Consider the following 27,563-nt stretch of genomic DNA (forward strand, 5'->3'; position numbering starts at 1 on the left):
AACCACGACCGGGCCAACCACTAGCATGGACAATGGGCTGTCAAACAGCTTTTGAAAATTTAAAGAGACTATTTGCTGCTGAACCAGCCCTAAAGCACCCCTGCCCAGGGGAACCCTTTGTGATCCAAGCCGATGCCAGCGATGTGGCAGTTGGAGCTGTGTTACTGCAAAAGAACAAAAATGGGATCCTGCAACCCTGTGCCTACACATCTAAGAAATTTACTGAGAGCGAACGGAGGTGGGCAATCTGGGAGAAAGAGGCCTTCGCGATTAGATGGGCACTATTAAACTGGCGACACTATCTGGAGGGGAGCAAGGTGCCATTTGAGGTATGGACAGATCACAAAAATTTAGAAGCGCTGAAAACTCCCCGCAAGCTGTCCCCAAAGCAAGTGCGGTGGGCACAGTACTTTAATCGCTTCGACTTCACTCTAAAGTACATACCCGGAGGAAAGAACTTCCTAGCAGATGCGCTATCCCGGCTGCCCCAATACAAGAGCAAACGAGAAGAGGTTAACGAGGCAATTATTCCCAATCCACAAACTGCCAATCAAATCGCACCTCGCAGGGTCCCCAATCCTGATGACCCTGGAGCGAAGAAAATAAAACGAGAACTCCTCACCGACCAATGGTTCAAAGATAATCAGGCCACTCTAACGTGCAGGGATGGTTTGGCTTATATGGGGGGAAAGCTATATTTACCAGAAGCCCTCCGTCTTAATGTTCTCAAACACAGCCACGATGTAAAACAGGCTGGACACTTTGGATATTTAAAAACCCTACACCTCACCCGTCGACAATTTTGGTGGCCGGGATTGAAAAAGGATGTGGAAAACTACGTAAAAAGTTGCGCTACATGTGCCACAATGAAGAGAATCCCAGGGAAAACCCCTGGACTACTACAACCTGTGGCAAGCCCTTCTCAACCATGGGAAGAGATAGCTATGGACTTTATAGTAGACCTACCTGAAAGTAGTGGGCACACTGTCATCTGGACTGTGATAGACCTATTTTCAAAGCAGGCTCATTTCATCGCCTGCAAAGGACTCCCATCCGCCCAACGGTTGGCCAAATTGTTCCTAAAGCATATCTACCGACTGCACGGCGCCCCTAAGCGGATAATTTCGGACAGGGGGGTGCAGTTCACAGCAAAGTTTTGGAAAACATTCCTTAAATTAATTGGATCATCCCAAGGCTTATCATCTGCCTTCCACCCAGCCACTAATGGGGCCGCAGAAGCCGCTAATAAAATGGTGGAACAATATCTTAGATGCTATGTTTCCTCCCAACAAACGAACTGGACTGATCTCCCATTCGCAGAAGTAGCATACAATAACTCCATGCACAGCAGCACTGGTTACACGCCTTTCAGAGTGGCAACAGGAAAAGAGTTCAACCCAATACCTGAATATCCTCAACCACCCTCCGCTTCCCTGACACTTGACCAATGGGTGAGGGGGTGGGAAGAAGTTTGGAGAAATACAAAAACTGCTTTAAAAAAGACTTTTGAAACTTATAAAAAACAGGCTGATAGGAAGAGGGCTCCTGAAAGAACATTCCAAGTTGGGGAAAAGGTTTATCTGTCAACCAAATATCTACACCTCAAGTTACCATGCAAGAAGTTGGGGCCAAAATTCTTGGGGCCTTTCCCCATAGTAAGAATCATCAACCCTGTCACAGTAGAGCTAAAGCTCCCTAAACGCTTAGGGAAAATTCACCCAGTGTTCCATTGTAGCTTGTTGAAACCATATCGGGGCTCCACGTTAAGACCTCCTCCAAAGAAGGCACCTGGGCCCCTCGTAGTTGCGGGACAAACCCACTACGAAGTAAAGCGCATTCTCGATTCTAGAATTTTCAGGGGGAAATTGCAGTACCTAGTGCAATGGAAGGGATACCCGTTAACTGAAGCCACCTGGGTGAAATCCAGTGAAGTGAAAGCTGACCGATTGATCAACAGATTTCATATAAAAAATCCCACCAAACCGAAAGATGACTCTTAACCTATGCTTAACCTATGCTTTTGTTCACTTTACAGGATCTGTCTTTCATCTAAGGGGGGCCGGATGTCAAGTCTGCTAACATTGGATGTTATTGCTTGACATAAGTGAAGAAGCAAACATATCTATTNTCTGTTTAATTGGAGCATATGATTGATGACTGTGAAAGGAGGGAGGGAGTTGTGCTTGTCGCGAGAGCTAGGATGGGGGGGTGTTTCAGTTTTTGGCTTTACTTCGTTCGTGCCGGATTATGTAACTCATTAAAGGATTCTTTAAGGTAATTATGCCTAAAAGTTCTCTGAAAAGTTATTTCTTTCGGAACCTGACACTCCTCTTGTTTTGTTCTTGTTGATCCCGATTGCACTATCCTGATGCTTGAAATGGCCACTTCTTGGGAAAAAGGATAAATTGTCCCTTTCTTGCATGAATGTTCCATGGCTAATAAAAATTTGTCATTAGTCTGGTTTCAATCCATCAAACAGATAATTTTTGCAATAGTGATATTTGCAGATTAAGTTTATTTTGATCCAATCTATGAACTTACCAGGAACATGCAATTACAAAGATTAGGTATATCGTTTTGAAAGCCCAAAATTGCTTCCTCTCATGTCACATTCCTATCCATTCGTGCCTTTCTCCTTTGTAGATCTCTGAAATCATCAAGTTCTGCTGTGATTTCCTGATGCTTTGGGTGGATGATGAGAACATTGTGGATATGTATAGATTGGCTGATCTCTTTGATTTGTGTTACCTGATAGAGAAGCTGGATTCCTACTTTCTGAAAAACTTTGTTACCCTCTCAAAGACAGAAACGTACCGCCAACTTCCCCTGGAGAAGGTCTGTGCCCTCCTCAACAGTAACCTCTTGGAGGTGAATTCTGAGAATGAGGTCTACGAAGGGGCCCTCCTTTACCATTACACACCAGAACAACTGGAGACGGATCAGGTTTCGCTGATGGAGCCTCCTAAGCTGCTGGAGACAGTCCGTTTTCCTCTGATTGAGTTCCAAATTCTGCAGAGACTTCACAACAAGTTAAGCTCCTGTCCGTTAAAGGAGACGGTAGCTAATGCCCTAATGTACCATAAGAACGAGTGCCTCCAGCCGGTGCTTCAGAACAGGCATACACAATTGAGGTCTGAGTTCCACTGTGTGGTAGGCTTTGGGGGGATGCATTCAACCCCGTCTACTGCCCTCAGCAACCAAGCCCGGTACTTGAATCCACTTTTGGGAGAATGGCGGCATTTCACAACAGCCTTGTCCCCAAGAATGTCCAATCAGGGAATAGCTGTTCTCAACAATTTTGTATATCTGATTGGCGGAGATAACAATGTTCGAGGTTTTCGAGCAGAATCCAGATGTTGGAGGTAAGAGAATCCCTTTCAGAAATGTATAAATTGCCAATATTCCCAGTGCCTGTGGTGTGTTCAGCTTCAGGGAAAATAGGCCCAGGGCCCTCCCAACAATCCCAGAACCACCTTGAAGCATGGCTCAGTTACTTCAGCTGGGTTCTTCAACCCACCTTCCTCTCGGGGTGAGAAAGATGAGCAGATCCATTTTGGCAATGGAAAGATTGCAAGCACAACTGTTTTAGTCCTGTGCTGTTTCAACAGAGCAAAAAGTAGGGCGGCTGTCGTGGAACAGAAATGGTTTGGAAGCAGCTGGTGATGGTGACTAACCAGACTGGGGTGAGAGCAGAAGAGAACATAATGACAACGTGCCGCTGCTCAGTTACTCCGTGGGAGACAGTTGTGATTTGCATAGGCAGAGTCCAAGAAACGCTGGTGGCCCCCTCTCATCGGGCAACAACCATTAGTCTTGCAGTGGGAAATGGGTGGGTGGGTGGAGATTAGAGATTTGCTCGAGACCCCACCCCTCTTGTACTTCTTGGAGAGCTATCTGTCCTGTTTCTTTGCAAGGTATGACCCAAGACACAATAAGTGGCTCCAGATTCAGCCCTTGCAGCAGGAGCACGCCGATCTCTGTGTCTGCATGGTGGACGGGGCGATCTATGCGGTGGCTGGGCGCAACTACCGGGAGGACCTTCGGGAAGTGGAAAAATACGACCCCAAAACCAACAGCTGGGAATACGTGGCTCCTCTCCAGAGGGAGGTAAGGAGGGAGAGGCAGACAAGTGATGGCAGGCAGGTCTTTGGCCTGAAGTGGCCCCCGGAGATGAGTGCCACGCCTAGTTAGATTGGCAGGCTGACCCATCTGGGAACACCAAGGCAGTTTGGTGGGAGTCTTGCCAAAAAGTTCCCCAAAGCTGGTCCTGGGGATCAGAAGTCGATCCCACTGTGCCTTGGCTGGAGTGGCCCCACTAAATGTGGCTGTGTCCCTGATCTGAACAAGGCCCTCGCTAGGGGTATCCGGGAGGGAGGGAAAAGCTTTGGATTCCTCAGCCCTGGCCACTTCGTGAAACTTCTCTTCAAGCCACACTCTATTAGTGGAGGACCAATTCTGGGTGCAAAAGCAATCCTGGGGTATTTGTCTCTTGGAGGTTAAGTGCTGACACTCACCTGCATGGCCAAATGCAAAACTGCTTCTTTGCTCTTTATGAAGGGTTGTGATTCTTTGCTCTTTCCTGGCTCCCAGGGGTTTGGAATAAAGTCAAAGTGCAATAAACACACGGAAGGGATATAAAACAAGCTGTTAACGTGAACCAAGAACAGAGTTAAATCACCTGCCAATTTCAAAAAGATAAACTGACTTTCTTTGGAAAAATCAGGCTTTTGCCTGGTACATAAAGGTAGCACAGTGTGGCAGGGCCAGGTTACAGCTAGTCCTCGTTTAACAACGGCAGTAAGGACCAGAGTTTCCCTCGCTAAGTGATACGATTGTAAACTAGGATGTCATGTGACCAGGCTGCTTTGTGAAGGAAATTCTGGCTCTTCCAGTAGCCATGTTAAGCAAAAGAGCAGGGGTCGGTAAGTGAGAATGTTAGCTAGTCGCTATGTGCAATTACACTGGCCTCTGGCTTTTTGGACACTCCCTGGCAAGAAGAAATTTGGTGGAAAGATAGACAAAACCGTAGCTCTGGGAGACTTAACTTACTGGGGAAAGTAAGTTTTTCTAATCCTCTGGAATAGTTGGGGGGGGTGTTTCACATCAGATAGCAGCTACTGAGAATATAATCTTTTGGGAACTTCTCAAAGAGCCTTACTTGATAAGATTTATTGAACAGAAAAGCATAAAGCTATAGGAATTTCAGCAACTGAATTTCTGTTAGAAAAAAAGCTGATTTACCTCTGAAATATCTTAGGGCAGAGACTTACTCAGTTTCTTCTTGATAAATTTCCTGTGAAGTGGCCAAAAAGTGGGCTTCTTTGTGGATAAGCCAGGCTACTGGTGGCAGCCACCTCTCTTATAATGACAATTGCAGAAGCGGAGGGGAAATGTCCCCCACTCCTCTTCTATGTTTTTGGCCAGCTGGCTGGGTTCACAGACAGAGCTCCTGCTTGCTGATATAAGCAACCTCCTAAACTACTACTCTCCCCTCCACCCCACCCCAGTTGTCCTGCCCTGAGGAACTTCTTCTGAACTGGGCTGGGGAAGGGTGAACCCAGGAGAAGAAAGGAGGGGGTCTCATCTGCGATCCCTGCCTGCTTCCCCACCAGTCCTGCAGCAAGCCTTAAAACTTTCCTGGAGGGAAAGATTTCCAGTAAGTTCCTGGAAGCAAGTAAATGCAAAATGTGGAAGGTGGGTAGTGTGAACTTATGAAGTATTTGTGGGTTATCGAAAAGTAGTTAGTGGATCATACTTACTTCATGAAATATTAGTTAGAAACTCCTGGTTTAAGGCAGCTATTTGCAAAATGCCACCCTTCCCACAACATCATTGATGCATTGTTGAAGTATTAGCAGGACAGTCTTTTGTTGAGTCTGTTTCTTTTGAATAGTTTGTATCCTTCCATCAGAACATTCCAATCACGAGTTTCATCTCAAGTTTCAGTAATGGCAACTGTATCATATCTGCCTTCATGTACTAATACTTCAAGTTCACCCTGTTTCTTTCCCTAAACTTTGAGCGTTCGTGTATAGGCATTTGAGTCCTTTATGGATCTTCTTAGATATGTTTCTTATAACTCCTACTTTGTATCTGGGTTTTCCATCCTTTCCATCATTCTACTTCATTGTGTTTTTCCTTTTTTTCTCCTTCTTTCTCTTTACTCCCTACCTCCTTATGTGATTGGTTATCTAGTGGTTTTTGCTTGGAATCAGGTTCTAAAGGTCTTGAAGATTGCCCCACCCCCTCATTTTTAGTTTAAAGCCCTTCTGATAAGATGGTCATTTTCTGAATATATTTTTTCCAGTTCTTGTGAGGGTAACCCCATCCCTTACTGGTAACCCTTCATGTAGGTAATGCAGACCATAGTCTAGGAAACCAAAGTTCTTTCGGTGACACCAGTTTTTAAGCCAGTGGTTTGTTTCTAAAACCCTTTGCTCCCTTATTGGATGTTGGCTTTTTGTTGGAAATATAGATGAAAACACCACTTGTGCTCCTAGTTCTTTAACTTTTTTCCTTAGCTGTTCATAATCTTGTTATTGTTTTTAGATTCATTGTTGTCATTGGTCCCCATGTGTAGGAGAAGAAACGGGTAGTAATCCGTGGGGTTGATTATTTTACTACGTTTCTCAGTTACCTCTTTGATTTTTGCTCCAGCGAGACAACATACCTCCCTAGATTGACTGCATAATCTGCACACTATAGTTTCTATTCCCCAAAGCATTGAATCTCTTATTACCAATATTCACCTTTTTTTCCCTAAGAAAGTGTGGGATACTATTCTTCCTGTCTTAGGAATGCTGGGTTGTGCCTCTTTTTTTAGAAACCATCAATGAATGCTCTTTTGTGAGTGTCTGTATCATGGTTCCGATAGATGAAGCCAACTAAAAGAACTTCAAGGCAAAGATTTCTTCCTTAAAGAACATTTTATTCAGGAAACAAAGTATCGACACTTACATAGTTGAACCCAAGACTAAAGTTCCCTCCCCCTGATACAAAGTAACAAGTTGCAGTTCCCACCCCAGAAAGGCTGTCATAAATCACATTCACCAATTATTCTTAAACGCGGGCTCTCCTCCCAACTTTTCAGCCCGCCAAAACTTTATCTAATATGGACCTTGATTCTCACCCAGCTGCAAATGTTATGGTTAACAGAAAACGCTCGAGCATTCTCCCCTTCCCCCCTTCTACATCTGAGAATCCCAAACAACAGAAAAAGCACAAGGAAAGCAAAAGGTAAAATGGCTACAGTTTCTCAATTGTCGCAGCACTGACATCCGGCCCCCCTTAACAGAAAGGAGAAGTCCTACAAATCAAATAAAAGCATAAGTTAAGGATTTGCCCTTGGTTTGTTCAGATGTTTATCATAAAATTTATGAATAAGTCTATCAGCCTTTACATCAGTACACTTCACCCAACTAGCCTCTGATAATGGGTAGCCATTCCACTGCACTAAGTATTGCAATTTCCCCATGTACAATCTAGCATCGAGAATGCGTTTCACTTCGTAATGAATCTCCCTAGCCACAAGGGGACCAGGAGCTTTCTTGGGAGGGGCTCTTAAAGTTGATTCTCTGAATGGTTTCAACAAGCTGCAATGAAATTGTTGGAATATTCATGAGCAGGAAGAGTCATGTGGTAACTCAGTCAGCCAATGTGAAGAAAGTGCTACTGAGTCTGTGCAAAAGGTTATTGAGTTAGAAGCTGGTTTTCAGTTTCAGTCTCTGGTCTGTCTCTGCTGTAAGAAATCTTCATTTGTGCTATGTTGCTGTAAAGAAGAATGTATGGTATTGTAAATAATTTTATATGAATATAAAGAGTTTATTTGAATCAGCTAAATGCAGTCAACTGTGAGAGCTTCTGATTTATTTTTCACCAATAGCAAAATTAAAATTCTCTAACAGAAATACAGGGTGAATCTTTCCTAAAAGCCGAGGGAGCTTTAATTCTACCGTAACTGGGTTCAAAATTCACACTATGGGGAAAGGACCCAGGTATTTTGGTCCCAATTTTTTACTAGGCAATTTGAGTCTTAAATATTTTGTGGACAGATAAACCTTTTCCCACACCAGAAATGACCTCTGAGGTACTCTTTTCCTATCCACTTGTTTTTTATACGTTTCTGAGGCTTTTTCAAAGCTTTTTTGGCATTGTCCACTTCCTTCCAAGTTGACACCCATTGATCTAAAGTCTGAGAGGCAGGTGGTTCTTGGGGGTATTCAGGCATTGGAATGAAATCCCTTCCAGTGGCGATTTTAAAAGGTATGAATCCGGTGCTACTGTGGACAGTGTTGTTGCAGTGCACTTCAGCGAAAGGGAGGAGGTCAGTCCAATTTGTTTGTTGGTAATCCACATAGCACCTAGATATTGTTCCACCATTGCATTCACTTTTTCAGCCGCCCCATTCGTAGATGGGTGAAAAGCCGATGTCCTTGCGTTGAACCAATTATTTTTAGAAAATTTCTCCAGAATTTAGCCGTAAATTGCACTTTCCTATCACTCGCTTTGGTGTGCCGTGTAGTCTGTAAATGTGTTTAAGGAATATCTTAGCCAGTTTCTGCGCTGACGGGTGGCCAGAGCAGGTAATGAAATGAGCCTGCTTTGAGAAAAGATCAATCACAGTCCATATTACCGTATTTCCTCTGCTTTCAGGTAACTGAATGATAAAATCCATAGTGATCTCTTCCCATGGTTAGGAAGGATCTGCAACAGACTGCAATAGTCCAGGGGGCTTTCCTGGAATTCTTTTCATGGTAGCACAGACTGGCAAGTTTTTTACATCTTTCTTTAAGCCTGGCCACCAAAATTGCCGTCGAATTAAATGCAGCATTTTCAAGTAACCGAAGTGACCAGCCTGTTTTACATCATGGCTGCACTGGAGCGCTTGGAGTCTGAGTGATTCAGGCAAATATAATTCCCCCCCCCCCCTTGTAAGCCAACACATCCTTATGGGTAAGGAGGGTTTGATTGTCCTTAAACCATTGATCAGTTCTTGTTTTAACTTCTTTGTTAACGGATTGTCAGGGTTAGGAGTTTTTACAGATTGAGGTCTCTGAGGGATTGTCTGAGAAATAACGTGTGGTGCCAACATAATGGAATCAATAACCTGCTCGCGCTGGCTTTTATATTGGGGTAATCTGGATAGGACATGGGTCGGCAACCCGCGGCTCTGGAGCTGCATGCGGCTTTCAGCCTTCTACTGCGGCTCCCAGTCCTCCGCCATTTGCAGAGAGATAAAGAGAGGCACTTGCGCTTCCCTTCTCTCTCTCTCTCTCCCTCCCTCCCCCCCCCCGATATTCTGCTCACCTGGCCAGCCGGCCTCATGCTCTTCTCTGACAAGCTGACACACCGCGGACATTCTTATTGGGCTGGCTTTACACCGGCGCTCCTCTCCCATCAGAATCTACGTCCCGCGATTGGTTGGCTCCCTCAACGTGTCCCCCCCCTCTCTATATATATATATATACGTCCCGCGATTGGTTGGCTCCCTCAATGTGTCCCTCCCCCGCAGAAAGGGCGTGGCTCTTCATCCAGGCTTACCCCCTCGCGGGCTTCTGATTGGCCCAGCACCCGGGCACCCTGCCCACGTGGCCGGAGAGCTGCACGGGGCAGCCCTGGGATCTCCCCTGGGAGCGGCCCACCGGAGCCTCCGCTGAGCGGGCCAGCCCTCCTGCAAGCCACGGCCCTGAGGGAGCGCAGCCCCTGCAATCCCCAGCTGGCGCTACTGTTGGCCCCACTGGCTGGGAAGGCACACTGGAGTCCCGGCTGCCAGGAACGCGATTGGCCTGCTCCTCTCCCATCGCTCGAGCCTGGCTGGAGCAGCGTTGGTACTTTCAAAGGTGGCCACTTCAAGGTCACACGGGCAGCCTTCGGCGGCTCCCCTCCCCTCCGCGCCTCCAAATTGATCCCCGGGCCGCCGCCTGCGACCTTAAAATGATTGCCAAATGATTGCCAAATGATTGCCAAACAGCCCCCAAAGCAGCTCTGGGCAAACGTGCTGCGTTTCTATTTGCTTGGGCCTGCAGCTTTGAATTGCAGGTAATGGGCCCCCCAGTGATAGGTATCTGTCAATTTCCCAAGAGCTGCCTACGGGAAGAGGAGAAACAACTGGGGGGGGGCAACCCCCATCTTAGGGGCTGGCCTGGCTGCAACTTTCCTGCCCTGCAGCCTTTGGTCAAACATGCTGCCAGTGGCTCACAATCAATTGGCCAAACCCAGCAGGGGGCTCTGGCAGGCTCAGGAGCGAAAAGAGGGAGGGGAACAGTGAGAGAAAAAAGCTGTAAGGGGGGGCTGAATGATGAGCAGACAATCAGAGAGAGAGAGAGGGAGGGAGGGAGGGAGAGAGAGAGAGAATATGAATATATGTGGTTGTCCTTACTGGACTTTTAGTAAATAACGTTTAATGAAATATTTTGATTTGTTTTTAATTAAGAGATGAAGTACGGGGATAATTATGCTGTATTTAAAGATGGTACATAAGCTACTAAAATTGTTTTTATCTGTTGGGATGAAGCAGAAAGGTTTTTTTCCCCCTCTTTCTCCTGTCCTTTTCTCCCCCCCCCCCCATTTTTTTTCTTTTCTATTTTCCTATTTGTAGTTTTTATAGTTTGCATCGGCTTTTTATTTCATAAATACGAGGACTGAAATAGACATTGAGCATTTTATTTGAAAGTAACCTTCAACACAGCATCTTTTTTTTGGAGTTCAAAATGTTTTTGTTGCATGCAGAAATAAAAATTTGTTTTCTTTGTAGCAGTTTGTTGATGTCATAAATGCAACACACTATAGTTTTTTTATACATAGCATAAAGGTAAAAAATGATATATGCAGTGTTATCTTCATTTTAGATGTCAAAAGGGTTTTGTGGCTCCTAGTGTTTTCTTTTCTGTGGGAAACGGGTCCAAATGGCTCTTTGAGTGTTTAGGGTTGCCGACCCTTGGGCTAGACTACTGTAGGATGTAAACTGGGGTGCAGAAGGGAGATGGGCTATGCAGATGCCGGTTGCACTTGAGATAGATTACAAATATCTTATCAATTGACAATTGTGATGTGTTAAAAACCCAGTGTATTTGATTGAGACCTTCTAAGCATGCCTTTTAGTAACATGTTAGTCAGAAAAGGCGCTACCAGACTCCTGATTTTTTTGCTACCAAGGCTAACATGGATGTCCTGCTCCAGTGTTTTCCCAGAGTAGCTAAAGGTCCATTGAGGGCATTGCTGCTGAAAATCGTGAAAAGTAAGGAACTTTGCAAGGGGTGTGGTGGAGGAGAGAAAACCAAGAGTGTGGTCTCCCTCTCTGCTACTTCTTGCTTTCTGTCCCATTGATACAGGTCTATGCCCATGCAGGAGCAGAACTGGAAGGCAAGATCTACATCACTTGCGGGAGGCGAGGAGAAGACTACCTAAAAGAGCTGCAGTGCTACGACCCAGCCATCAATCGCTGGGACATCTTAAGTGACAGTCCCATCAGGAGAGCCTGGCATGGGATGGCCGCACTGTTGGGAAGGCTCTACGTGATTGGAGGCAGTAACAATGACTCCGGCTACAGAAGAGATGTTCACGAGGTGAGGCAGCCTTTGGCTTGGCTAATGACCTTTTTATTGCATGCTGCTGCTATTTAGAAGACTTGTGATGCCAGACAAATCTTATTGCATTCGTTGACCAAGTGACAAAATTAGTGGACCAGAGGAATGCTGTGGATATAATTTACTTGGACTTCAGTAAGGCATTTGACAAAGTAGACCACAACCTACTACTTGAGAAGATAGAAAAATGTGGGTTAGACAGCATCACCACCAGATGGATCCGTAGCTGGCTGACCGGTCGTACTCAGCGTGTGGTCCTTAATGGAACCGCATCTACATGGAGGGAAGTGTGTAGTGGGGTGCTCCAGGGCTCTGTTCTGGGCCCAGTGCTCTTCAACATCTTCATCAACGATCTGGATGAGGGGATAGATGGGGAACTCATCAAATTTGCAGATGACACCAAGTTGGCAGGAATAGCCAACACTCCAGAAGACAGGCTTAGGATACAGGAGGATCTGGACAGACCTGAACACTGGGCGCTATCTAACAAAATGAAATTCAATGGTGAAAAAAGTAAGGTTCTATATTTAGGCAAGAAAAACCAAATGTACAAGTATAGTATAGGGGGTACCTTGCTCAATAGTAGTAACTGTGAGAGGGACCTCGGAGTCCTAGTGGACAATCACTTAAATATGAGCCAGCAGTGTGCTGCAGCTGCCAAAAAGGCCAACACAGTGCTGGGCTGCATTAACAGAGAGATAGAATCAAGATCACATGAAGTATTAATACCACTTTACAATGCCTTGGTAAGGCCACACTTGGAATACTGCATCCAGTTTTGGTCACCACGATGTAAAAAAGATGTTGAGACTCTAGAAAGAGTACAGAGAAGAGCAACAAAGATGATTAGGGGACTGGAGGCTAAAACATATAAGAAACGGTTGCTGGAATTGGGTATGTCTAGTTTAACGAAGAGAAGGATGAGGGGGGACATGATAGCAGTGTTCCAATATCTCAGGGGCTGCCCCAAAGAAGAGGGAGCCAAGCTATTTTCCAAGGCGCCTGAAGGCAGGACAAGGAGAAACGGGTGGAAACTAACCAAAGAACTAACCTAGAACTAGGGAGAAACTTTCTGACAGTTAGAACAATTAACCAGTGGAACAACCTGCCTCCAGAAGCGGTGAATGCTCCAACACTGGAAGTTTATAAGAAGAGACTGGACAGCCATTTGTCTGAAATGGTATAGGGTTTCCTGTCTGAACGGGGTTGGACTAGATGACCTCCAAGGTCCCTTCCAACTTTATCATTATTATTATTAAGAATACCAAGGGAGATGTCAGAACTTTAATAAATATTTTTAAAGGTTTATTAAATACTTACCACATAAGTAGATACGACCCCAATCAGCCAGCTGAGCCCTAACGAGAAAAGTTCATGTTCAGGAAGTGGATTCGGGAGGAAGCTGGGAAAAAGAGGTCCATCTGGTAGCCCTTTTTCCCCACTCCCCCCATTTGGAATCTCTGTTCCGGGATAATTAGCAAGGGGAAATCAATGTTTGTATTTACAATCATTGGAAAGGAAGAGATTACAAGAGAATAAGCAAGCACACAGTGGAGAATAGGCATTGAAAGGAATGCCTTAGCCCCCAGCTTAGAAGCCAAAAGAAAGCCTTTGGGGGAAACTGATAATCAAAAAATAGATCTACGAACAACAAGAAGCAAACAAAGTTATAACCAGTAGCAGGCACGGGTTTGTCAAAAACAGATCGTGCCAAGCCAATCTTTTTTCATTCTTCGATAAAGTGACTAAACTAATAGACCAGCGAAATGCTATGGACGTAGTATACTTAGATTTCAGTAAGGCATTTGATAAGGTAGACCACAACCTACCCTTTGGTAAGCTAGAAAAAGATGGAATAGACAAGATCACCACCAGATGGATCTGTAGCTGACTAACAAACCGTACTGAACGAGTAGTCCTCAATGGCACTACATCCACATGGAGAGAAGTAAGCAATGGGGTACCACAAGGCTCCGTCTTAGGCCCAGGACTCTTCAATATCTTCATAAATGACTTAGATGAGGGAATTGAAGGAGAACTCATCAAATTTGCAGATGACACCAAACTGGCAGGTGTAGCCAACACCCCAGAAGACAAACTCAGGATCCAAAAAGATTTTGAACAATGGGCCCTATCCAACAAAATGAGTTTCAATGTGGAGAAAAGCAAAGTTTTACATTTAGGCAGGAAAAATCAAAGGCACAAGTATAGACTGGGCGAGATCTGGCTTAAAAACAGTAACTGTGAGAGGGACCTTGGAGTCCTAGTGGACGTTCACTTGACCATGAGCCAGCAGTGTGCAACAGCAACCAAAAAAGCTAATACAATCCTGGGTTGTATAAACGGGCATAGAATCAAGATCACGTGAAGTATTAGTACCGCTTTATAAAGCCTTAGTAAGACCACACCTGGAATACTGCGGCCAATTTTGGTCACCATATCACAAAAAAGATGTTGAGAGTTTGGAAAAAATTCAGAGAAGAGCAACTAAGATGATCAAATGCCTGGAGACTAAAACATACGAAGAACGGCTACAGGACTTGGGTTTGGCTAGTCTAAAGAAAAGAAGAAATAGGGGAGATGTGATAGCAGTATTCCAGTATCTGATGGGCTGCCACCAAGAAGAGGGGGTCCACCAAAGCACCAGAGGCAAGGACAAGAAACAATGGTTGGAAACTGATCAAAGAGAGAAGCAACCTGGAATTAAGGAGAAACTTCCTGACAGTGAGGACAATCAACCAGTGGAACAGCTTGCCTCCAGAAATTGTGGGTGCTCCATCACTGGGGGTTTTTAAGAAGAGACTAGACAATCACCTGTCTGAGATGGTATAGGTCCTCCTGCTTGAGCAGGGGGTTGGACTAGAAGAGCTCCAAGGTCCCTTCCAGATTATTCTATTCTATTTTATTTTAAAGAGCAGGGTAAGCTGACGGAAGGCTGCAAAGATGAACAAGATGTTAATCTGAGATGAGCACCTTTTAGGGAAGCGCTTAGAGCTGTTTAGATAGTTTAAGCCAGTGTTTTTCAACCTTGGCCCCTTGAAGATGGGTGGACTTAAACTCCCAAAATTCCCCAGCCAGTCTTCAAGTGGCCATGGTTGAGAAACACTGATTTAAGCAATCTTTCCCCTCTGCAAGGGAGGAAATTCTATGAAGGGGAGGGGACACAAAAATTGGGAGTTAGGCAGCCAGGCACAAGACACCCCCCCTCCAGAGCAAACATGATCATCTGCAAAGATCAAACCTTTGGGGCAAGCTTACAGCCACATGGAGGCCAAGCATTCTGTAGCTTTCCCAAGTGCAGGGTGTGGAATTGGTTATCCAGTGCCAAAACCTCCAGTGCTAGTCCAAAGACCAGAGTGTTTCCCAATGAAAGTCATGTTTACTTATCTGTAGTCCACAGTAAAGCAAGTTCCTGCTTTCAGAACTGGTTTGACAACTTTGCAGGGTGTTTCCAATAACCCTGACCCCCAAGAGTGCTTATTCTCAAGCTCAGAGAGCTGTTCCCAAATGTTCTTCCTAAAATGACCACTCTTTTAATGTTGTTTTCTACCAGGTTGCTTGCTATACCCCAAGCACTTCTCAGTGGACAAGTGTCCGTCCTCTTCATGCTGGGCACGGTGAGCCTGGCATTGCTGTCCTGGGCCATAGGATTTACATCTTGGGGGGAAGATCTCATAACCGTGGGATCTGCATGGACTATGTCCACATCTACGATGCCGAGAGAGACTGCTGGGAAGAGGGTCCTCAGTTGGAGGATGATATTTCCGGGATGGCAGCCTGCGTCCTTACTTTACCAAGGGCGATTCTCACAGAAGGCGAAATGGGCATGTCTGATGGACAGCAGAAGAGAGTCCAGGATTACTCAGGTGTGTCTGCTGAGGTCCTGAGAATATTAGATTGGGAGGAATTTGATAACATGAATGATAATTAGCTTTCTATTACTTTGGGGTTGGCTTTTCTTATTTGGGCTGCCATCAGAGCTCCACCAAGCTGGAGGAAGCCTGATGCCATTTAGTAGTACAGTAGTTGAGCCATTGCAAGAAGCATTTTAAGGTACAGTTCTTTAAACTGATGAAGATTCTTTGATGAGAAGCGAAACATCTTTTTCCTGAAAGAAAAAACATAGTCCAGCTGCCTTTTGCAAAAGCACTTTTGAGACAACCATGACCTGGATGACTGAGAATCTCCACAGATGTACAGCTCGTTGCGTGGCCAGTGAAAAACTTCTAGAAAAATTCAGTATATGTCTTGATCAATCAGTCAGTCTTCAAATTATTTGCTGACTAGAACATACCTCAGAAGTTTAACAGTAAAATAGATGCATCAAATTAACTAGATACTAAAAGCTTACTGAGCTCCTTAATTCATCACAGAATCTGCATTAAAGATTCAGTTTGGCATAATTTGGCTTTGTTGCACACAATCATGACTCCACATCTTCATTATCTCTGAACTGCTCATGATAATCACTGCATTTCATACAGATGGAAAGAAAAACAAGAACCAGTAATTTTTTTCCATATTTATTTATTTTTAAATTGCTGCATCAGGTTTCCCATATACCAAAGCAGCCTTTCCTCTGGAGTAAACTGTTGTGCCTAGTTAAATCAGAGGAGGAAGCTGCCAGGATAAGTCAAAGGATCCTGAGAAGTAGAAGGGAATTAGAATGCTGCTTAAGGTCTCAGCAGGAGGATGGTGGTTTCAATCCACCCTTCTCAGATGTTTTCTTTGCCTCCTTAGTGAAAAACACGTATTTATAAAGAATTGTTCCTTGTGTTCAGTCGTTTCTCCACCAGAATCTGCTCTGGGTTCCAGAAAGCAACAGCTCGGCTGTGGTGCCATCTTTCTTACTTTCTGGGAAAACTCTTTTAACATTGGTTGTTATTGTTCCTCTTAATAAATAAATTGCTGGTTTACGATTCCGAGTGCAGCCCCCAATGCCTCTTTTGTATGCTTGCTTTGCTTATGTTTAATTTTTCCTCCGGCGCTGGAAAATGACCGACCGTCCTGGCAAGCTGCAGCGACGGGGTCAAAAGGGGGGGGGCTGCGGCTGGTCATCGCCGGGTCCAAAGAAGGGAGCCCCGTCGCGGGTCCCTCCCAGGAGCCTCGACCGAGGCGCCTCTGAGCACCACGGTGGCACTCCCGCCCAGGAACCGCTCGGGAAACGCTCCTTCCGCGCCCGAGTTCCTTTTCCTAGCCTGACCCGCCTTCGGGCCGGAGCGGAGGGCGCGGGGAGACCATCGGCCCTGCCTGTTCCCTCGCCCGGACAGCCGCTCGCCAGACTGGGGCAGGGCTGCGGGGAGGTCCGCCCGGCGGAAGGGGCAGCGGTGGGGCGCCACTCCCGGCCCTGCCAAGGGCGGGCGGGAAAAGCCCCCCCCATCCTCCCTCTCTCCGGGCACAGGGCGGGGCCTCGCCCTCGCAGGAAAGCCCGCCTCCCCTCGTCGCAAGCAGCCCCTCCGGCCGGAAGCCCCGCCCTCCCCCGAGGAAGAGGCTGGGCGCGCCTGCGCGGCGAGCGTGTCGCGCGCGTCCTCCTCCTCCGGCTCCGCTGAGGCGCCATTTTGGGCGCGGGCTCCGGCGGGCGCGGCGGCAAGGCCGTAGCAGCGGCGCGAGAGCCCCGCCCGCCATGATGTCGTCGCCGCCGCCGCCTCCGCCGCCGCCCGCCTCGTCCTGCTCGGCGGGGCCTTCAGCGCGCCGCTTCGACGCGTCGGACCGGGCGTCGTGGTACGCGGGCCCGCTGTCGCGCGCGGAGGCGCAGGGCCGGCTGCAGGGCCAGCGGCACGGGACCTTCCTGGTGCGCGACTCGTCCACCTGCCCCGGCGACTACGTGCTGTCGGTGTCGGAGAACGCGCGCGTCTCGCACTACATCATCAACTCGCTGCCCGGGCGGCGCTTCAAGATCGGCGACCAGGAGTTCGAGCACCTGCCGGCCCTGCTGGAGTTCTACAAGGTCCACTACCTGGACACCACCACCCTGCTGGAGCCCGCGCCCAGGTCAGCCGCCGCCCGGGGTCCCGATTGGGGGGCGGGGCGGTCCGGAAGGCGAAGCGAAGCCGGCGGGGCTTGGCCTTCAATGGGTTGGCGTCAGAGGGCTCCCGGCATGAGCAGCTTTTCAGGGAAACGGGGATAGCATCCAAGCCCCCCCCCCCCTCTAGACTCGAAGGCTTTCCGAGACTGGCTTGTCTTTAACTGAATGGATTTGATCGAGATGCTGCCAGACTCTAGGAGGATTCTGGGCAGCCATCAAAGAGAATAAAAGGCCGTATAGTTCAAAAAAGACAAAATAGAGAACAAGATGGCAGATCTGGCCAACCACATAAAATTCATGTGTCAATAAAACTCACAAGGCGCTCCAGCCACCCTGCCCACGGCTGGGCCAGACAGCAGAAGAAATGCCTGGGGCATCTTTTTACCGAGAGTATAACTTTACTGAAGTTTCCATGTAGGTACAGAAGCAGAACACCCAGTTCTAACAATTTCGTTTGAAAACAGCATACGAAAACTTTCCCTTCCCCCCCTGGACCTCCCATTGTCCACCCATCATTTGCATTCTCTTTGTTTTGGGAATGACTTCCCCAGCTGGTGACCTTGAGGTGTTGGGTCTGTCTCAGGCTTCCAGTTGGCACACTTGCATTCCAAATTTTCCTTCCAAACTTCCCTTACATTCCAACGCCTTCCCTCGCCCCTCCCGTTACAGTTGTCTGGTTGCGAATGGGGCTTTGGAGCAAGTCAACCATAACAGCCAGGGAGGAGAGCCAGGCTTGGTGGCCCTCCAGAATGCCATCAGGGTGAGGTGGAATTTCATTCCAGGTGATGGGCACTAAAACAGAAGGCATGCCCTGAGTCCCAAAAGATGATACTGTTTAATGGAAGGGATCTGAAGGGCATCGACCTTGTTGTCTCACATTAGCTGAGTAGAAACCAGCAGTATGCCATGTAGGGCTTTATTGACAACCAGCATCCTGAACTGCACTCGGAAGGAAACAGGTGGCCAGCGTAATAGTGTCATGTGTGCATAGGAAGGTGTTTCTATTGTTGCTCACATCACCAGATGCTGGACTACTTGCAGCTTGCAGGTGTCTTCAAGGCCAGCTCCATGTAGGCACTTTAGAACAGTGGAGCAGTGAGGTGACTACACAACAAAAGATAATGTTATGAGGATGTCATTCTTTCATAAGAGTTTGAGTAATTCCCTTGTCGCCTTCAGGTATCCACTGATGGGTTCTGGTACTGGCTCAGGTGCATCAGCTGCAGAGGAGAATGTGGAATATGTGCGGACTCTTTATGACTTTCCTGGTAACGATGCGGAGGATCTACCATTTAAAAAGGGGGAGATACTCGTCATCGTAGAAAAACCTGAAGACCAGTGGTGGAGTGCCAGAAACAAAGACGGGCGCATCGGGATGATCCCTGTCCCTTATGTTGAGAAGCTTGTGAGATCATCTCCTCATGGGAAACATGGTGGTCGGAATTCCAATAGCTATGGGATTCCCGAGCCCGCTCACGCCTATGCTCAGCCTCAGACCTCGAGTCCTCTTCCCAGTGCTACTCATACTCCTGTCATCAGTCCCTTGCCTTCAACCCAGAATGGACCAGTCTATGCCAAAGCCATTCAAAAGAGGGTTCCCTGTGCTTATGACAAGACTGCCTTGGCATTGGAGGTAAGCCGTTCAGCTGGAGCAGGCTCCATTCAGCTTAGTTCAGTTTCCTCATCCAGTTGACAGGGCCTGTCTCAAGCAGGAATTTAACTGCTCTCTGGTTTTCATGGACTGATAAATAACTGAATGTTCTGATCCTGCCTCCCACAGTCACTCTTAAATGTGGAGCCCCTGGTAAAACTCTGTGCCTCTGTGCTTAGGCTTGGCGATTAGACTTGGCGTGGGGGATGCAGCTGACATATTCAGGTTTTGCCATCCATGGAGGCCTTTCAGCCGTTAGTTAATCTGCTTCTCTACTGCAGAATATTAAAAATCCTTGAATGTTATGAAAGAATGACTGCTCACGTTCTAAATATTTAAACAAAATAGTCTTCTATAAGTACTCCACATTCATTCCTTCTGCTGAACCTGGGCTGTAAGGTTTTGTGTTACTCAGAATGGGGCAAATTTAACATTTCTCCAGATTAGGTGAATCACAAGTGAGGTTCAATAGAAGCATAAAGTCACTTAGAAATTTTGAAAGTGCCTTATAGTTACGTTTTTAGGGCTTGTAATAAATAAGTCTTTGATGCTTCCCTCTTTCCCCATTCCACAGCTGCATGATACATTCATTCTCCATATATATTTATTGGTTAATTTTCTCAGACTGTTCTCAGTGTAAATATCCAGTTATCGTATTGTATATACTATTTTGTTTAGCCTTATTTTCTCATTGTATCTTGTAACAATTTTGTTTTGAGCAAGTTTAGTCTGAAGTGATCTCCCACTATGGCAGGGCTTACTCTGATATAAGCTTATAGTCTAAGCCAATGGTTCTCAACCTTCCTAATGCCGTGATGTTGTGGTGACCCCCAACCCCCCATCCAGCTGGCCGGGGAGGGGGGGCAGGAAGGCCGCTCCGCCCAGCCTGGTTGGAGAAGCGCCATTCCTCTCCCTCTTTCTCTCTCTCTTTCCTCTCTCTTTTCCTCTCTTTCTCTTTCTATCTCTCTCTTACGGCAGCATCGTCGGGGGTCCCCGCTGCCCCCGGCCCGGCCTCCGCCACGTCCTCAGCCGAATGGGTGGGGAGGGGGAGCAGGACGGGAGGCAGCGGCTCCGGTGGCGGCGGCGGCAGCACGGTTGCATCGTCGGGGATCCCTGCGGCCCCCTGCCCGGCCACCGCCCCCGCCAGGACTCCACACTGCTCGCCCTCTGCCCATCGATGGAGCCGCGGTGGGGACAGGGCCCGCCCGAGCCACCTGGGGGGCAGCAGGAGGAAGAAGGAGAGGAGGAGGGCAAGGAAGCAGCCGCCCCAGCCGGGACTCCACGCTGCCCGGCTTCTCCCTCCGCCCATCGATGGAGCCGCGGTGGGGGCTGGTGCTGCACGGCCCCTGCCAGCCCCTCCACCCGCCCGGCTGCTCTCCCCCCAGGCACCCCTCTTGTCCCGGCGCCCGCCTGAGCCGCCTGGGGGGCAGCAGGAGGAAGAAGGGGAGGAGGAAGAGGAGGGCAAGGAAGCCGCCCCCAGCGCCGGGCCCCAGGAGGAGGCTCTCCTCTCCTACCATTGCTGCATCTCCTTCTTCCTTCCCGGCAGCCTGGACTCTGGCGCGCCTTCCCGGCCAGCAGGACCAATGGTCGGGCTGGCTGGGGATCGCAGGGGTTGGTCTCCCTTGGGCCGCGGCTTGCGGGAGGGCTGGCCCGCTCAGCGGAGCCTCCAGCGGGCTGCTCCCAGCAGGGATCCCGGGGCTTCCCCGGGCGGCTCCAAGGCCACGAGGCCCTGGCCGCACTTCCCCCAGGGGGCGGGGCACCCGGGTGCAGGGCCAATCAGGAGCCCTGCAGGAGGTAAGTCTGCCTGAGAGAGAGAGAGAAGGGAAGCGAAAGTGCCTCTCTGTCTCTCTCTGCAAATGGCGGAGGAGGCCATGCGGAGACGGATGCGGAGCGGTGTCTCGGTTCCTAAGACCATCGGAAATATGTGTTTTCCGATGGTCTTAGGCGACCCTGTGAAAGGGTCGTTCAACCCCCAAAGGGGTCACGACCCACAGGTTGAGAACCGCTTCCTTTCACAGTTGTATTCTTAATCCTTTCCATTTCTTCTTGAAAAATACAGTAAAAGCCCCATTTATCCTCTTTCTATAACTCCTTGGTCATGTTTCCCAGTTCTTTTTATCATATGCCTATACTCTCTTTTTCTTATACCTGATTACTGTTGCCATGGCCTCTTTAACTTCTCATTGAACAAGTGCCAGTATTTTGAATTCTACCAAAAGAGCTTAAAAATGTCATCCTGATTGGGCAATTATAGAAAATGCTTTTCTTTGTGTCCACTTCAAAAATGTTAAGGTATTTTTGATTTTGTTTTCCCTTCTGCTCCCTTTCTTATTCAAGGTATTATTAGACTGTTGTTTTCAGCTGATTGATATAGCTAGAATTTGGCCTTTACAGATAGTCATCTTAGCCAACATTTTATTCTCTTAGTTTCAAGAGATTTAAAATGTTTCTTCAGAATTTCCTTAGTTACTTTTTATGAGGGAGTAAAGAATTGCAAGCAGTATGCAGCACCCCAGTACCCTGAGATTATATTACCAACACTCAGCAGGAAAACCCATTTATTAATCAACATATATGGCTGTCCAACTTGCAATGACTATTTTTATGATAGGCAGATAGTAATGATAGCTTCCTGGTCCCATTCCTTCTCTAATGCTCAGGAAAAGGGACACCCAAAATGTCAACCACCTCTCTTGCGGTGGGACTTAGTCCTCTACTATATGGTGCATTGAAACCCTCCAAACAATTAATTTCCAAATGATATTTTGGAATTTCCGCAGGAGATGGTGCCTAGGCTTGTGAGTGCTTTGATATTAAAATTCAGTTTTAAAAAATAAAATGTCAAAACTGATGTTTTTCCATTTATAATTGACAAGGTAGATGGTACTATTCATACTTGAATTGCTCTTCTAGTGCCTAGCTATATCTTTTCCAAAGGAGGTCCATATCTGCTTCTAAATCGTCATATCGCCAACAGTTGGAAGTAAGCATCTTCACGATGCATCAGCCGCAGAGCTGGGGAGCATTTCCTAGCATCTCCGGATGGCTCCTGAGAGAGCACCCTGAATACTGCCAAGATTGTCCTCTGCTCATTTGGTTCTCCTCCTCTTTGAAGTTGCTCCTGATATCACTTGCTAGGAAGCAGCAGGGAAGGGCTCTTTCATCCCCCAGGCCAGGCTGAGCAGCTTCCCAAAGATGCACAGTTGCCAGTTGTGTGAGGTGGAGTGCTGGGCTAGATCAGGACCTGATTCCACCAGGCTCTTCCTGTGTCTTGGTCAATATCTGGAAGCCTGAAAGATTGGATGGGACTGAGTAGCTGGCATTTAATAGACGATGGGCTTTGTATTAAAGGGAGTTGAATGCAATAAACAGAGAAAGAGAGAGGGAGTTAGAAAAGGGTGGAAGCATGAGAGATAAGTGGCAGCCAAATCAGGCCTCTGGGTGTGCGGTGTGGCCCCAAGAAGCGATTCCTGACCACAGAGGAGCCTTCAGCTCTCCCTCGTTTTTCATAGGAATTTCCCTTGGCATATCTGTCTGGGGATGTTTCCGAAGAGGTGGTATTTAATCACTGTCAATGGCTTGAGGGTGGAGATTTGGGATGTTTGGTTTATCATGGGAAGCTAAACATGGCCTGACTTGGTCCTAATTTAATAAGATAGGAACCCCCTCCCCCACAAAGAAGCGTTAAGGCTGTAAACTGCAGAGCAGGAGATTGACGAAAAATCTTGGATGACAACAGTGGCAAACCACTTCCTGCTTCCTGCCCAGAACACCACACAGATGTGTCCGTGAATTGAGCTCAGCTTCAAGGATATTTTGCATTCTTTTACTTAGGTGATCTCGGATGGGGGGGAGGTATTTGTCCATGGAGGCCAGCCTGGTTTATTTGCACTTAACTGTTGCTGGGTCTTCAAATGACTTTGATGCTGTTAATCGGAGCACCATCAGGCTTATCAAAGATTACAAGTAGACAAGTCAGTTTCCCTTATTTCTTCTGTAAAATTCAGTGAACTGAGAGGGGTGGTAATGAATTAGTTCAACCTCAAAGGGATGAACCTATATGGATGGATTTGAACTCAAAGGGATTGAGCCTATATGGATGGATTTCTGATATTTATAAGGCTTGCCGGACTCTTGGGAGAAAATAGAAGGTAGTGTATGAATTCTGCCTTCATTTCTTGAATAAATCTTTTTCCTTATTAATAGCAACGCCTTAATGAGGGCTAGGACTTTTTCCAAACCTGAGGTGCAGACAAAGGACCAGAGAGCCTTTATCCATTCAGCCCGGTCTCCCAAGATTGCCTTGGACCTGCCTCCCGAGCCACTCGCAGCGCAGTTTAAAATGCCAGGCAGAATCTCAGGCGCTGCTCACTTGTCCCTTTGGCCGGCGAGGGAGGCGGCTGGCCCCTTGGTATTCCTTAGCACATTCCTCCTCCCTAAGAGACAGCTGGCTTGGCAGAGAGAGGCAGGCTGACACTGTAGCCCCCCCCCCCCCAGCTTAGCCCAGCTTTTTTTTTTTTTTTTTAAAGGCCAGCAGAATGAAGCAGCCCTACCTGGCCTGAAAGTCCATTCTACTCCTTCCTCCTGCCCTGCCTGGGAACGCTCTCCCAAAGTCAAGTTTGCCTTTGTGCTGCAGCCAACTTGGGAGGCTCCACAGGGGCCTCCCCGCCAGCCTCATGTGTCACCGAAGGGATGGGATAGAGAAAGAGATGGCGGTGAGCAATCCCTTGGCCTGGGGACAGTTCCTCCCACATTGGAAAGAGCAGCTGCATGGAGGCTGAACCCGGTAGGGGTCTCCAGCAGCCAAAACTGCAACAGGCCTCCATCAAAATCTTGCACCAGGAGGAAGCAAAAAATGTTTATCACTGCTTCTTTGGAACAGTCGCTATCTAAGGAATTGCTAAATGAGATGTGGCTGTTAGATGTAATAACCCCAGCTCAGGGTTATAGACACACACACATGCACACCATTCATATTGGAGTTGAATGCCATTTAGGTATTACCTGCAGCTGCAAAAGGACTTAAGTTGAATCCATATTAACCAAGTTGAATCATAAAAATCAAGATGCGCCATCAAGGGGATGATGGGGAGCTGCTCTTTTTCAATTCTGGACTTCTGTTCCCCATCCTGGAAACAGGTTAGTAAATCTATTATTTATACAGCTTACTTTCACAAGATCCTTTGGGAAAAAAGAACCTTTGACCTACGTATCTATCCAGCCTTTGTAAGTCTTCTGTCTAGTCTTTTGTTTTCCTCTGTCTGCTGGCATAAATAGAATTGCATGTCCAAATGGACTGATTGTATAATTTTAAAGAGGAATTCTCCCATTTTCTGTGACTAAAGAAAATCTCCTCTCAACTTTCAACCTTTTAGCACTAAAAAACAAACTTTTCCATGATACATTAGAATTTCATCTAATTACAGCAAACAAATCATTTTAAAGAATTTAATTCAAAGACATAAAATAGATTTATCCTCTCCCACTGCATACTTGCAGATTTTACTCAAAATATGACGGGTAAGCATTATCAGATTATACTGGTGAAGGCACTAGTCTTCAAACTTGGCCCTTTTATGACTTGTGGACTTCAACTCCCAGAATTCCTCAGCCAGGCACGCGAATTCTGGGAATTGAAGTCCACAAGTCATAAAAGGGCCAGGTTTGAAGACCCCTGCAATAGTCCCACCTATACAAAGCCAGCTGAGAGACCTTGGGCCAGTCAGTCTCAGCAAACCACTTCCAAAATCTTGCCCAAAAACCCACAGGGCCATGCCCAGGCAGTCACCAGGATGACTCAAGCAACTTTTTCTGAGGTCTCTGAAGGACTTTGCTTTTCCAAAGGTGAACTCACTTTCAAGTTGTCATTTTTTGCATATACATCGTTTGAATTGATTCATAGAAAGAGAAGTAGACCAGGTTTTGTTGGCTTGAGGGCAGGTGAGCTGCTAGCAAGGAATGAACTGATCCATCATCATCATCCACCAAGAGAATTTATCTGGTTAGCTTCTCTTTGATCTCAGCTTGAGTGGACCAGGGAGCTTGTGGCTGCTGAGTGAAAGGTGGGATGGAGACTTAACAGATCCTCCTTGTCATAACAGAGTCCTTCAGATCTGGCTCTTCCAACAGGCAGAGATGGAATGATCCTGCTAATTGCTGTTCTGTAACTGGCTGTTGTATACTCAATCTTCTTTTTTCCTCCCTGGCACAGATGCCTTTTATTGCTGTTTATTAGTCTTTTTAATCCACTGTAAACCATCCAAAGTCATTAGCCAGTGGAGGGCTCAGAAATCAATTATAAATAAAATAAATTATTTGATTCCTATTGACGTTTTAGTGGGGAAAGAGATCCTTGTTACCTGCACTTAATGCCATCGGATACATATGGAAATCCTGAGTTGCAAGTACAATGTTGATTCTTTTGCTGAGGTACTTAGGTTGTGGGATAGTTCAGATATTTTTTAAAAATGGGAATTTTGGGGGGAGAATGACATTAAACTAGCTGCCTCATAATAAAATATACTTTGAATTAACTCAGTTCTGAGAAATTGGCTTGTAAAATTTTCACATAAAAAGTAAAAAGTACTTGCTTTACAAGCTTCTGTTTAATTCTAATTATTAATCTGCGTAATCCTGATAGCATTACTGCTTCTTAGTCCCACATTTGCAGATGGTTGAAGGTAATCAAATGTGGCTTCTAAGCCAGGAAACCCTCTTTTTAAAAAAAAGCAAGCTTGAATGTCCCATCCTGCTAACCTAGTGGAGAATTGTTTTAAATAACATGAAATTAATTTCCTACAATCTAGTACAGCAAAAATACTCCTTTGTGTATATTTGATATCTCAGGTTGATTGCAGCCCACTGGCTGTGAAAGCGCACAGTCCGTGGAGGGTTAACTGCTGGGTTTCTCCTTATCCTGTGAGGGCCCAAAATCCCTGGATTGTTAACATGACTCAGTGCTGCACGTGCGAGATGCAGGTCTTCTCAGTTGTGTTGTTAGGGTTTGGACATGAAGAGGACATCAAGATCTTACAGATTAAAAGAATAACTGATAGTCCTTGATTTATGACCACAGCTGGGCCCAGAATTTCTGTTGCTAAGCAAGGCAGTTGTTAAGGAAGTTGCACCCTTATTTTATGACTTTTTTGCCATGATTGTCAAGTGAACTGTGTGGTCGTTAAGCAAACCTGGCTTCCCCCGTTGACTTTGCTCGCTGGAGGTGAATAGGAAGATCACAGATGCCAACCACACGACCCTGGGATGCTACAATTGTTGTAAATACATGCTAGTTGCCAAGTGCCTGAATTTTGGTCATGTGACTGGGGGGATGCTGGGAAAGTTGTAGTGCAAGGATCAGTTGTAAGTCACATTTTTAGTGCTTTTGAAACTTTGAATGGTTGTTAAACACGTAACCCAGAGGCTACCCATACACAGAGCTGGGAGGACGAATCAGCCCTGAAATTACAGCAGTTTTTATACAGCATCTTGGTCAACTTTTTGCTAATTCTTTTTTAATAATAAAGGCACATGGAAAAACATTAGTCAAATCTTTTAAGTTCCCCAACTAACAATTTTCCAGGCCTTTTCATTTTTTATTCTGCTTATGAATTTATATTAAAACATTTTATAATTTAAATTATAGAAGATTTCATTGTTTACACTAGCTCAAAAATCTGAATGTTACTTGTAAATTATTATTTTTTAAAAAAATATGTTTTATTGGTTTTATTTTTACATATCACCATCAATATTTGGTAAACTGTGTGTTTGTCTGGGTTTGTATTTACAAATAATAACAGTTTCTATAATTCCATATTCCACATAGTAGCTTTCCTTGGTTCTCTCTTCTTCCAACAATATTCTCTTTTAACAACCTTAAATTAGTACATTTCTTGATAGTTTTAAAAGATAATTAAATATCTACGAATATCCTCCACCTCATTATTAAACTTCTTTTCTAATTAATCATCTAGATCACCTTATCATAGATCCTGTTTTTAGAGTTCTCATTTAAATTTATTTTCCCCTCAGTATTAACATTTTCTTAAAGTTAATTACACTTAAATATTGAAGTTGTTTTCCTCATATGAACCGTCCCAACACTTACATTTTTCATATCTTGAAACAGAAAGAACAAAGGACAGAAATAATATATTGTCTAAATAAAAACATATCCCTCTTAAACTAGAATACATTTATAATCAATATTTTATTTTTAAAGCATATTCAAGTGTTCAAAATCCATTATATTTAAGTATTTAGTACATTTCCCTCATATAAATCATCCCAAATATTTTTGTAT

At 46.1% G+C, this 27,563-nt stretch overlaps 2 protein-coding genes across 2 annotated transcripts in view; both read left to right on the forward strand.

Moving 5' to 3' along the window:
• Window positions 1-16,488, forward strand: part of KLHL22 (kelch like family member 22) — a 29,205-nt gene extending 12,717 nt beyond the window's left edge. The window contains exons 4-7 of the mRNA XM_015824450.1: window positions 2,644-3,362; window positions 3,915-4,107; window positions 11,331-11,564; window positions 15,139-16,488. Coding sequence (XP_015679936.1) covers window positions 2,644-3,362; window positions 3,915-4,107; window positions 11,331-11,564; window positions 15,139-15,516 — 1,524 coding nt within the window. The 3' untranslated portion in view covers window positions 15,517-16,488. The remainder of the gene's footprint in view (window positions 1-2,643; window positions 3,363-3,914; window positions 4,108-11,330; window positions 11,565-15,138) is intronic.
• Window positions 16,489-17,211: 723 nt separating this feature from the next.
• CRKL (CRK like proto-oncogene, adaptor protein) overlaps window positions 17,212-27,563 on the forward strand; it is a 13,140-nt gene continuing 2,788 nt past the window's right edge. The window contains exons 1-2 of the mRNA XM_015824451.2: window positions 17,212-17,576; window positions 18,790-19,243. Of these exons, the coding sequence (XP_015679937.2) occupies window positions 17,212-17,576; window positions 18,790-19,243 (819 nt within the window). The remainder of the gene's footprint in view (window positions 17,577-18,789; window positions 19,244-27,563) is intronic.

The sequence above is a fragment of the Protobothrops mucrosquamatus genome, unplaced genomic scaffold, assembly GCF_001527695.2.
Source record: "Protobothrops mucrosquamatus isolate PMUCROS unplaced genomic scaffold, P.Mucros_1.0 scaffold2239, whole genome shotgun sequence".
NCBI lineage: Eukaryota > Metazoa > Chordata > Lepidosauria > Squamata > Viperidae > Protobothrops > Protobothrops mucrosquamatus.